This window comes from Plecotus auritus (assembly GCF_963455305.1).
Source record: "Plecotus auritus genome assembly, chromosome: 1".
Lineage (NCBI taxonomy): Eukaryota > Metazoa > Chordata > Mammalia > Chiroptera > Vespertilionidae > Plecotus > Plecotus auritus.
In genome coordinates this window covers 192,664,302-192,677,358 of record NC_137770.1, presented here as the reverse complement: position 1 = coordinate 192,677,358, position 13,057 = coordinate 192,664,302, and the positions used below count along the sequence as shown (strand labels likewise).

The window sequence follows — 13,057 nt, the reverse complement described above, 5'->3', positions numbered from 1 at the left end:
ACTCTCATCCAATTAGAATAGAATTGTGAGAGAAGCCAAAGATTATATGGCTCAGATGATAGCAAGAGGATGCATATGCAGAGGTGATATTAAAAATATCTGACAACCCACAGGGCACCAGCCAATTAAAGCTATTCAGAATCAATGAAGATTTAAGCCTTGCAGCTGATTGACTCTTTAGCTCCTGGGGTGTTGGAATTGATAGAGCAACAGTGGTGCATGAGGAAATATCAGCTCTAATAACTGTGGTTTATCCAACCCTCATGGGAGCCATACCAAGGTGAAGTTCACATCCAGTCTATACTATACTCAGAGGACAGTGACTTAATTCTCTCCAGAGCTCCAGATGGAGTTAAGACCCTGGAGTAATTTGAATATAGCTCAAAAATGTTCATGACTCACCCACTTTTCAAGAGCTACTAAGCCAAACACAATGGATTTGATCGGTGGGGTATAAGGGGGAAACATGTGTGGGCATTATTCACACTGGCTAATAAATATCTCCTGTTGCTTATAGAGACTCCAGGGCAAAACAAATGCTTTCGGGGACACTCAACTGAGTCATAGGCTGAGAATAGAGACGAGCTTCATTATAACCATCTGCAAAAGCTTCTATTAAACATATTTCTTAGAGGAATGGATTGAAAAACTACTCCATGAAACAGTTAAATTTTAGAAATTCATTTCTAATTTCATGCATGGGACTTTTAAAGAAGAGTAGTTTCCCTTATCTACCCATGCCAAGAGAGCACTGTTGGTTATGGTACTAGGGCACATCACAGACTGGGTCTTGGGTTTTTTCACACAGAGCCTGGCTCAGGACCATCAGTAACTAATTGTTGGCTTAATAAATGCTTTTCGATGAGGAGGAAGAGGATGCTATTGGAGATGACCTTGCTCACTGGGTCACAGGTTGCATTTTAAGCCATTGTCTCTCCAGGGAATCAGGCTGAAACCAACACAGTCAAATTGTAAGTGTATGATGATATTCATATAACAGGTAGTGATACAGGAAGAAAATAAATTTAAGACTGAGTTTCTAAACTCTATTCTTGTCTAGTTTCATTTCCAAGTCCGTTGGTATTAGATTCCCCCCACCACACACACACACCCCATTTCAAGGAAATTTCACTCTCAGAAAATCACCACATCAATGTCACCTACAAATATGGAGAGTGATGACCAGCTCCTGATAGAGCCACCCAACCACCACCAACAGGGACATCGCTAAGCACTGACCTTACTAGTAAGTGCCATATTTGACTTGAAGGTTTTCCACAAATGGCTCCACTACAGTCCTGCTATACTGGTACATTTTCCCCGTCTGCACGTTAACATACAGTTTTCCCAACTCTCTAGCCAAAGGCTATTGTTTTGTTTCCCTGATCACATGGGTAGCAACTTCCTAAGTAAAATGCTTCTTTCTAGCTTGTTGGTGCAAATAGAAAGTACCTGCTGGGTGAGTTACGTGGACTTTTAAATGCCCCACAAAGTCGAATTTGAGACAAGAGAACAGAAATCTGGCTGTGACTTCATCACTGAGGCTCTGTGTCACCTGAAAGATGAAGAAAATGAGCCACCAAGAAAACTATCAGTTTGGGAAAATGGTGTCACCAGGGAAACCTTGGGAGAGAATGCATCCTAAGTCACTCGTTTTCCCATTCTCTGTGCCCAGAGCAACCTTCTCCAGCCCACCTCAGCCCAAGAAAACCCAGGAGAGCAGCAGAGAGCTCTGGAGGACAGGGTGACACACCGGGAGGACACAGGTGCAGGAGGACATGCCAATTTCTGGGGCATTGACAGAGGCCTCTCACTCCCCAATCTTTCCCCCAGCATTACATGGAAAGTTCTCTACCAGGGGATAAAAACATTTTTGCCATTAAGAGATAATATGCAAACTTCCCTTAGGACAGTGATTTTTCAACCTTTGTCATCTCATGGCACACATAAACTAATTACTAAAATTCTGTGGCACACCAAAAAATATCTTGCTGATCTGACAAAAAAAAAAGTATAATTTTGATTCATTCACACTGGACGGCTATTGTGTTAGCTGTTGTCATTTTTCTACTTGACAATCTAAGGGAAAAGAAGTCAGTGCCCCTGACTAAATAGTCAGGAATACATGTTTTAAAAATTATTGCAGCACACTGGTTTGAAAATTGCTGCCTTAGGAAGAAAGGCCACACAGTTATTAAATTCATTCATTCATTTATTCCTTCATTCATTCACCCAACACTATGTATGTTGAGCAGAGGCTGTGTGCTGGGTCCTAGGGAGGCAGAAATGCCATAAAATAGCTCAGAGCTTTGTGGAAAAGGCAGACATTGACAACTCACTGTAATGACAGCAGGACTGGAGACAAGCATAGGGGGTAGAAAATAGAGGGGAAGAGTACATTAAAATATGAAACCAGAGCCCTGGCCAGGTTACAGCGTCGGCCCGCACACTGAAGGGTTGCGGGTTCGATTCCTGGTCAAGGGCACATACCTGGGTTGCAGTTTCAATCACTGGTCCCAGTCGGGGTGCGTGGGGAAAGGCAACCAATTGGTGTCTCTCTCTCATGTGGATGTTTCTCTTTCTCTCTCTCCTTCTGTATGACACTGTAGTGACTCCATGTGCTGCCTGGAACTCTGGCAGCCATCTGATAACTATGGGGAAAACTAAATTCAACAAGGGCACCATGGCAGACATGAAACCTGCTCTCTGATGACATTATTGAGCCATCCCAGAAGTAGCCAGCCTCAGTATTTCTTATCAGTGACATTAGAAAATTTCCCTATCAATTAAGCCATTTGAATGTGAGTTTTGTACTACATGCAGCTAAAGCATCCTAACTGACACAATCTGCTTCACAATTCTGTGGAAGGTGGCCCTCCCCCAGGCCTCCTCACCTTTTCCAGTTCATCTGTTAAACAGGCTGAATTCCCCAGGGCTATGCACAGAGCCTCCATTATTTTCCCCCAGCTATATTTATGAGAACAAAATTAATTTTCTAGCCCATGAATTAAACATTGCTGCTCCGGCTGAAAGATTTTAGCAACAGCCTTTGGTTGGCAAGAGAAGCAGATCCCAACATGTTCTAAACACGCTACAAGGAGGCAGAGGGTCAGAGGGGATCAGAGGGGAGTTGGAGGGGAGGCTAAGGGGAGGCGGCCATGAAAGGAAATGGACAAGTTGACCAATCCCACTCATATCCAGCTTCTCTGAATTGTCAGCCCGTGGCTGGGCAGGAGGCTGAGGAGTGTCTCTAACTTTAGCATGTGGATAAATCATCTGGAGATGTTATTAAATTCAGGTTCTGATTCAGAAGGTCCGGGATGGGGTTTGAAAGTCTTTACTTCTAAAGACCTCCCAGATGGTGCTGATGCTGCTGGTCCCCGGACCACAGCCTGCCTGACCTGCAGAACCCTCCAACCTTTCCTACTAAGCACCAGGCCCTGCAGTGACTCCAACAACTGTGGAAATGGGGAGCAGAACTGAAATGTGGGTTAGTGAAATGTGGGTTAGTGAGAACCAGCTGCTCAAACTCAGGTTCAAGGAAGGAAATGAAGTGAGAACACCCCCCCACACACACACACACACACACACACAACACACACGCCCACATACCCTTTAGAAATACAGGAAAGAATCAAGAACAGAGGAAGAAGGGGACCAGAAGGGGGCACTCTGGGTGTGGTATTTGGGTACTGTTATACCCTTTGGGGCATTTTACTATTTTAGGCCCAGGACAGAACCTGAGTCTGGGGCATCAGATGCCCTGCTAACACAATATTCCTACGCCCACCTCAGCCGCAGCCAGCCTGAGGGGCCCAGCTCCAATGTATCTGCCCCAAGGTCTTCCCCGAAAAACTTCAGGCTCACTCATCCCTCCAGTGTCTTGTCTACAAATCTGGCTCCAGGCCATTCTATCATAGCAGTAATCGTTGGTGTGGGGGAGGGCTAAGGGGAGGAGGCGAGAGTCAGGCAGAGGTTGAAGGGCAGCCTGTCCACAGCCTAATCTCCTCCCTGTCCTGCTGGCCCCACTGAATCGTCCTGGCCCTGGTCACCGCAGACTTGCCGAACCATCAGTCCTTGAACCTCCCTGTCTGTCTCTCTCCCTGCAGGAGCTCTGTCCACGCTGTTCCCTGTGGCTACAATGCCATTTCTCCCAGCCAAGGGCCTCCTGCAGAGCTCAATGGCTACCTCCTCCTCCTCCCAGCTCCCTGAGCTGGTGCTTTGTAACTAATGCTGCCTTGGCAGTTACCACCTGTGCACCTGTCTGTCTGTCTAAGTGGCCCAAGTGCCACAAAGTCAGGGATGGTGCCAGTGCCCAGCAGGTAATGGGTGAGTAATAAATACTATTGAACAAAAAAAAATTAAATCATGATTCTTACCCAGCTGTGCATCAGAAATACCTAAATGGCTTTAAAAAAAAAAAAAAAAAAAGCCAGAACATCTCTCCTAGAGACTCCAATTCAGTACATCCCGATGAGACGGAGGCTTCCTAAAATTTTAAAGGCTCCCCAAGTGATACTGCTTTGTGGCCACTTTTGACAATCATTGAAATGGGAGAAATGAATGAATTGTGGATGAATGAATGTGGCTGCATGTTCACATACAAAATGAACAAACAACAGGCATTTATGAGGGAGGACAGCTGTTGTTGTGGCCACCAATCCATTTCCAGGAGAAATAAACTAGAGACAAACTGCTGTTAGGCCTGGCCAGGGCTTTCTGATGACCAGGGGGCAAACTGGAACAAATTATCAGCCTTCAAAGGATGAGATAAATGCGAGAAGGCAGGACAGGAGCACTGAGGGCACGTGTGACTGAGACGCGACAGCTAACGAAGACTCTTGCCGGCATCCTGACCAACTCCTTTCCTGGACTCTTTCATTTCCCTCCAGCTGCTGGCTGTACTGTTATTGTCCTCATAGTACAGTCGGGGGCGCTGAGGCTGAGGAGGGAGAGTGTTCTGCTGAAGGCTGAATTTGGGCAGCTGGGCTTGGAACGCAGACCCTCTGACTCCAAAGCCCATACTCTTAGTCCCAGGGCTGTGGCACTTCCATAGAAACATGACACGTCACAGCAAAGGGACACGTGGACTGCATGCCAGGGACTACAGAATGTCCCAATAAATGCTCAGCGCCTTGGCCGGGTGGCTCGTTGGTTTGAGTGTCCCAAAAAGCTGCAGGTTCAATCCTCAGTTTGGCAAGGGTGGGGGGTAACCACAAGTTGTTTCTCACATCGATTTTCTCTCTCTGAAAAAAAAGTGGGGGGGCAATGGAAACATATCCTTGGGTGAGGATTAAAAAATAAAAATAAATGCTCAACAAGAATAATGTCACCCAAAGATGATGCTGTCTTTTGTAAAACCTTAAAGAAACCACCGTGGCTGTGTCTTTTTGTAAATCCATCCATGGCTTTTCCAAGCAATTACTGCAATTTTATTTATTTATTTATTTTTAATATATCTTATTGATATTTTACAGAGAGGAAAGGAGAGGGATAGAGAGCCAGAAACATCGATGAGAGAGAAACATCGATCAGCTGCCTCCAGCACACCTCCCACTGGAGAAGTGCCTGCAACCAAGGCACATGCCCCTGACCGGAATCGAACCCGGGACCCTTCAGTCCGCAGGCCGACGCTCTAGCCACTGAGCCAAACCGGTCTCGGCAATTACTGCAATTGTATGCAACACACAAAACTAGGTAAGGTGGGAACTGAAGCGTCAGGATCAAATATTTGGGCTTAAGGGCTGTGCCTTCCATCTGAGCCACAGGTGCCACAGTCTCAGCCAGCCGATGAAGTCAGTGCAGGTTTCATGGCAGACGTCTCCGTCGTGGGAGGTAGGGATGGTACAGAGTTCTCTGGCAGACCTTGTATTATATGCCTGTTCTTAAAACAGCTTTCACTCAGTATTACTGTCCCCACTTCTCAGACGAGAATACTGAGGCCGACAAACTGGAAAGGGACATATATGAAGTTGAACTAAGTCAGTGGTCGGCAAACTGCGGCTCGCGAGCCACATGCGATCTGATAATATTAACCTCAACCTATGTTCATACCTGTCGTGACTATAAAGCCAGCAGAAGCACACTCGATTCTGTAGGTTTTGCTGCCCTCTGGCCCTGGGTAAGGCTTTTAGTGCTTGCCCATTAATTAAACGTGCAAAAATGGCAACAATGGGCTGGCAATTACAGGGCTTAAAAGGAAGATTCATTTACATTTTTCTGTTTTTTAGTAGTTTAATTAAGCATTTAAAAAAAATTTAAAGAGGACTCAAGGAGACAGGGTCGGGGTGGCGGGAGTGGGGGGGATGGAGATCAAAACTGAGATCCTAAAAAATTTAGAGAAATGATCTGGCCCTGTCTCTACTGCAGCAGTCCCCAAAGAAAAACACGAAAGACCAGGTGAGTTGTCAACTGAACAAAAAAGATTCTTATCTACAAAATAGTGGCCTTTTGGAGGGAAATAGAATGGAAGAAACGGACTTGGGGAAGGAGGAAAGACAGAAGGGATTGTGTTCATTTCTCTTTGGGGACTCTGAGAAAGCCAGAGCATATTTTCCACGCAGGAGAGGCAATGAAGCCAAGTACTGTGCAGGCTTTGTAGAATGTACTGTGCTACAAGAGGGCCTTTTTCCCTTCTACCAAAGAAAATCAGCTAGTATTAGGTCCAATAATAATAATGGCAGCTGACAACTACTGTACACCAACCAAGGGCCAGGCACTGTGCTAAAGAATTTATATATATTATCTAATTTATGATTTCAATCTTCTTGAATTTGTAGAAACTTAGTCTATGTCCTAACATGTGGTCTATCTTTGAAAATGCCCAATGTGCACTTGAGAAGAATGTATATTCTATAGCTTAGGGGTGAAATGTTCTGAAGATGTCAATTAGTTCCATCTGATCTACTGAGTCATTTAGGATTTCTGTTTCCTTGTTGATTTTTTTGTCTAGAAGATTTATCCAATGATGTCAATGGGGTATTAAAGTCCCCTACTATGATTGTATTGCTGTCGTATATTATCTAATTTAATTCTCACCACTTTGTGAACAAGTAGTGGTAATATACCCATTTTATAGGCGAGAAAGCTGAGGTTTAAAGCCGTTCATCGCTCCAAGGCCATGAAGCTGGTAAGTAGGAGAAAGGAATTCACATTCAGATCTGTCTCTCTCTCTTGAGCCTTTCTCACTCTAAAAACCTGGAGGCAAGACAGAAGTCCATGACCACACATTCTTGGTCTCCTCAACAACCTTAGGGACTTGACAGAAAAAGTAGCACAACCCAGCAGACATGAGGACCATCCCAGGGGGTGGGTGCAGGTTACCCAATGCCTGACAAAAGACAGCTCATCTTTGGGCAACTCGCAGTATTGGCCAGAATTTGACTGATGGACCAGCACTTTCCAAACCCCAGCCGCTCCTGACCTCCCTGGCCCCGGACTGCTTTGTTAATCCCTGCTCCCTCTCAGCTTCCTCCCCACAGGCTGAATCCCACTCAGGATTGGCCAGCTGCTCCAGCACCAGGGATGCCAAAGAATCCTATATTGGCCTAACAATGGCCATGTTTGCCCTGGGCAGCATGAAAGAAGAGGGCAAATCACTGTTTTGCATGCCTGGTACTGTCACTGAAGTTGTCCTGTGAAGAAACAAAACCCATGAGGTCACCATGAGACACTGCCTTTACCCCTGATCAAGACTTGGGTGACATTTCCAGAGAAAGCAGAAAAGTCCCTGACATTTCTGGAAACCAAGAATCAGAAGGCCTAGCTAGACACAAGTCGGGGCAAACCTCCCTGGGAAGGAGTCCCAGGAATTCTATTTTGATACCATGACTGCTGCTCCTTACTCCCCTGGTTCTACTCCTCTTGGGATTCAGGGCACGTACTAGCCGCTCCTTGGGCCAAAAGCCTCAAAGCAGGCACTTTTGTGAGCTCAAGCCTTCAGGTTAAAATTTTCCTCCAATTGAAGTTTGCATTCTGTTCTTGGAACTCATAAACTCACCCTTCACGACCTGTGGGCACCAAGAGCATTCCGTTCTAAGCTTGCCCACTCAGAACACCGAGACGATAAGGAAAATAACTTGCTCTAGCCCCAAGAACAGCCATGAAAAGGTGGGGGTTAGGCACTGGAGGAGGTTGGACTGAACAACTTGATGGATCTCTCATGGATGACATTTTACCACCATGCAAATTACTCTCCGCACACTGCGCACCTAACATCCTCTGCTGGATGCACTGCATGGATGCCTCCTGTTTCCAGGGCAACCTCACCTGGGTTGGGGAGGCGGCAAGCAGTGGATGGGCTAAGCCTATTTCCTCAACAACTTAGGTCCCTGAAGTGGATAAACAGCCTACTGGGGTGCATGAATTCAGCCCAAAAACTAGATAAAGCCAGTGAGGGAGAGGGTAAAAGAGAATCCAGTGGGGGGGAGGGGGGGAGGGTGAGTTTGTGGGTCAAGGAAACAGAGCTTTCTCTGAAAATAACCTTGAGTGGATGGTGCCCCTGGCCTTCCAGTTGCCCTAAATATCCTAGCCACAGCACAACCAATCTTAGCAGGTCTTTGTCCCTCACACGATATCCATCAGATAAGATTCATTTGTTTGGAATGTTCCTAAGTCACAATTTTGAAACTAGAAATTATAGTATCCACCATTGCCTGCTCTTTTTTCTTTCTTTCTTTCTTTTTTTAAGGATGCACTGAAGCACAGGTAGGGAGAAAATCAAATTAAGAGAATGGAGCCAGGGCGGTGTGGCTCAGTGGTGAAGCATCAACCTATGAACCAGGAGGTCACAGTTTGACTCCCCATCAGGGCACCAGCCTGGGTTGCAGGCTCGATCCCCAGTGGGGAGCATGCAGGAGGCAGCTGGTCAATGGGTCTCTCTCATCACTGATGTTTCTATCTCTCTCTCCCTCTCCCTTCCTCTCTCTGAAATCAATATAAAAACATTTTTTTAAAAAAGAGAGAGAATGGAGCTGATGAAAAGTGGCTAAAGCAGAAGACTACGCAGGGAGGTACAAGGATGGGCTTTGGCTACATCCCCACAAGGAGGAAACCAGATTCCTCCAGTGTGTTTACTTCTCCCAGGAACCTGGAGGAATTTGGGGCCAAGGGATGGTGTCCTCTGGCCAAGGTCTTTCAAAACAATGATTCTTCCTTCATCACAGAGAGCAGCCTGGACAGGGCAGAGATAACTTAGCAAACCTGAAGAAGAGGCCTTAGCCTTGTGGCTCCTGGTGGAATGCCAGAGTCACTGGGGTTCAGTGGCTGCACAGAGTGGAGCCGGTGGCCTTGTGGAGCCCCAGACATGTAAGATAATATTTTAAGTGCTCACGTTGCCCCGAGCTCTCTCTGACACATCAGCTATTAGGCTAAGCCCCAATCCCCCTCCCCCAGGCAAATGGGCTCTGAAGTCCAAGAGTACTGCCCCTGGAGGGGGAGGGAAGAGCACCATGGAGGCTCTGGGGCACTAAAGGCTTTGACTGGCAGGTAGAAGTGTGTTCACGAATTAATGGCTGGACTTCTTACAGTTTAGTCATTTGGAAATAAGATGGAAGACAGACCAAAATTAAACCAAAGCAAAACAAAGACCCTGGCGAAAAGGACACAAGTGAGGAGCGGCATAAAGTGGAGGAGGGCTGAGCAGGGGGTTACCCAAAGCTTATAGGGGACTTTAAAAGTCTTCACGATTCCCGAAAACACATGCCCCTCTCACCATTTTTCGACTCTGCATCCCCCCTCAGCCATACCACCTAGTACCACAGGGTCTACAAGAGCAGGGTCTACAGGATTTCAAAGGAAATCATTATCAACCTAGCATTGAAGCTGGTGCTATGTCAAATAAGAAGCTTTGCAGAAAGAGGTCTTATTTCTTCCTTCCTCTTCCCCTCTGGAAATAAAAGTAGGTTATTATTTCTCCTGCCCCTGTTCCTTGATGATCTCAAAATACGAAGCTGGAAGAGCTCCTTGGAGTACTTGGTCTGTGTCTCCGCCCAGGATGTCAGTGCCTGCGCCTTTAGTCCCCGACTACTGCCGGGATGGTGATGGATGGCCAAAACCAGTTGGGGCTGGGGGGTCTTTCAGGTGGTTCATAGGTCAGCGACTGGAATCACATAGGTCAAGCAGAGCACCTGGGGCCGAGAGAAGGGAAAGGAGTTGGGGGGGTTGGGGGGGGGCGGTGTCAACTCCCGGGCTCCCTCGCCGATGCAGCCGGCAGGTGCTAGGAAGGAGGTGGCGGGAGAGCCACAGGTGTGGGAATAGACCTGCCCGCACGGATCAGAGGAGTTTCGGGCCTGGAGGGGCCTCTGCGTGGCCACAATCCGAGCTTAGTACTGGGGGCAGAGCTCTCTCAACGTGAGCTCCTTGTGTTCACCAAGAAACTTCTGGGGCCACAGAAGTGCAATGGGCATAGAAGATCACGAAGGAGGCAGGGAAGAGGGGCCTTGCAGGGGCGAGGAAGAAGGCTGGTTTCTTCCATCTCGTGCGCGAAATCGAGACTGTCCCTGGGTCAGATCTCTCCCCCCTCCCCCCCCCCCCTTCCACTTCCTTTCTTGTCCTTAACTCGGCCTCAAGGTCCGTGGCCCGCGTAGGACACTGAGGAGCCGAAAGGCGGCAGATAGGAGAGCCCCTGGGACCCGCTCGGGCTACATCTTCGGCCCGCCTGTCCTCCAGGGCTCAAAGCGGAGTTCGGCGGGTGCCCAGCGTCTCCCCTCGCGCGCCTCTTTGCGCACAGCCGCGGCGCCGCAGGACTCTGGGTCCCTCCCGCTCTCCTTCGGGGAGCGGGCCAATGCGCCCACTCGGGAAGACCGTAGGGGAGGCAGAAGTTGAAAATATCTGGGCAGAAGGACCTGCCCGTCCCGAAGGGAGGGCAACTGCAGGCCAAGAGAGCCAGGGCGCCTAGGGCCGGCGAGAGGAGAGCGGAGGGGGCTCCGCACCGCGGGCAGCAGACCCGCGACTCGGCGCGCTCCGGCGCGGCCTCGCCACCGTATGCGGGGAGCCGGAGGCGTCCGCGGGACTTACCCCAGAGCAGGGTGAGCGGCTTGGCTTTGGGGATAAGCACCAGGGAGTACACAGCGGCCAAGTGGAGCAGGCTCATCAGGACGACGTTCCGCCAAACGATGGTCTGCCGCTGCTCGCGTGCGCCCGGCCTCTCCTGACCGCTGCCGCCCTCCGAGTCCTCGACCCCCGCGCGGCTTTGCTCCGTGGCGTTGCAGAAGGGGACCTTGCCCCGATCGGCGGCCGGGCCTGGCATGGCTGGAGAGAGGTGGGCGCCGGCGACAGGGCTGCAGGCAGCAGAGGTCTGAGGGCGGGGATCTCTCCGGTGGGGGCGGGGGCTTCTGCCTTATTGGGGGGATCTCCACACCTCCCGTCCCCGCCTTCCCGGACCTTCTCCGGTTCCTTCTCTCTTCTTCGGGCGCTCAGCGTGGCCTAAGGATGCAAACCTGAGAGCCTAGCATCTGTTGCTGGCGCCTCGCCCATGCCGCTGCCAGGGCTGAACTCGGCTGCGAGGAAGAGGGGCGCGCTGGGGCGGGAGGGGGCGCGCAGGGGCTGGGGGGAGGCAGGCGCGCGCGGAGGGCGGCGGGGGAGGCAGTTCTCGGAGGGAGCCGGGAGGCAAGCCCTGCATAGCTACAGCCAATCACGGTCGCCTTCGGGGCTCTTAAAGAGAAAGGCGCCCCCTCGGCCACGGCCCCGGCGCCCCGGCGCCCCGACTCCGCTGGGCTGGCGGTCGGCAGCCTGGACCCCGGGGGGTGGGGAGGTGAGGAGGTTTGAGGCTCCCAGGACAGGGAGCTTGTTGAGCGGCTCACAAGGAAATTACCTTTCCGTTTTGAAAAGCCTTTTTTTTTTTTTTTTTTACTTTTGAGGACACAGGCCACCATGTTGAAGAATTTAAAATACCTCGACACAAGTTCAAGGCCAGATCCGAGATGAGAATCAGAACTCCCGGTGTTTGCCGGTTCGTAGGGCTCTTTGGGCCTGTGAAAGGATTGAAGGCAGCCGCTCAGCTCTTAATTAGACACACAGTAGGTGCTCCATTAGTGCTTTTTAGATGATACCTAACTTATTTGGGGGCTGGTTAGTAACCAACAGTGCCCTGCCCACCGCGCAGCCCATCAGCTGCGCAACTCTGTTTATGGCAAATTTTCAGCGAGGCACCGTGCTTGCGGGCTGTCTCCTCAGCCCCCAGTTAATGGAACAGTACCTTAAAGTCAGCACCACTGAGAATAGGGCTTTAGAAGAAAACCACCCAGGACGTCTTAAGGACATTAACCTGTGAAAACGTCGTGCCTGCTCCTTCCTCTCTTCTAATGCAGATAATTTAGAGCTGTCCAGAGAGCCCTGACTGCACAGAAATGCAGAGAGAGGTGCGCTGGAGTGCAGGCAGGTAGCAGAAGAAAAAGGGCTCATCACTGGAAGCCAGAGTCTCTGAGTTCTAGTTCTAACTCACCCTGACCCAACTTGGCTCTTTAGGGGAAGCAGAGCTAATCATTATTCTTCCTTTCAGCTTGCAAATTCTATAAATGTGAACGTGAAGGGGTGCCATTATGTTGACAAGCAAAGCTGATTTTTTTATTATTATTATTACCCACTGCTAGGAATCCTTTCCAGGATTCCAGGAGAGGGGGGGAAATGACCGCATGAAAGGGCCCTAAGCATCCTACTGTTAAAAGATATGAATGGGTTCATTTACCAAAGTAAAATAATGTCTCATCTAAAACTGAAGCCAGGTATGTGTGGCTGTGGAATTGTGGCCACTTAGCAAGAGTGATGGTGGTGCTTCAGATGGAGGTGAAATTATAGAATGAAAGGAAACCTACCTGAGGACCAGATAAATGTCGGCTCTGTATGAGGACTAGTGCGACAATAGGACATGACACAGGAGGATATAAACTTCATCAGCCAGCTCAACCTGGGCTTTAGAATGAACCATGTTTTCTTCTCATGCTCCCTCTGCTCCCCACATATTCCCTGTGGCTCTCCAGCTCAAACTATCCTTTTTCCTGGAGTGGTCAAAAGTCTCTCTATGAGTCATTGTAATGACTCACCCTACCCTCACTAACCA

General features: G+C 49.1%; 1 protein-coding gene across 1 annotated transcript in view; it reads right to left on the bottom strand.

Annotated features, from left to right (window-relative positions):
- Positions 1-11,646, bottom strand: part of SCD5 (stearoyl-CoA desaturase 5) — a 156,025-nt gene extending 144,379 nt beyond the window's left edge. The window contains exon 1 of the mRNA XM_080675269.1: positions 11,017-11,646. Within this exon, the coding sequence (XP_080531395.1) occupies positions 11,017-11,248 (232 nt within the window). The 5' untranslated portion in view covers positions 11,249-11,646. The remainder of the gene's footprint in view (positions 1-11,016) is intronic.
- Positions 11,647-13,057: the final 1,411 nt, after the last annotated feature.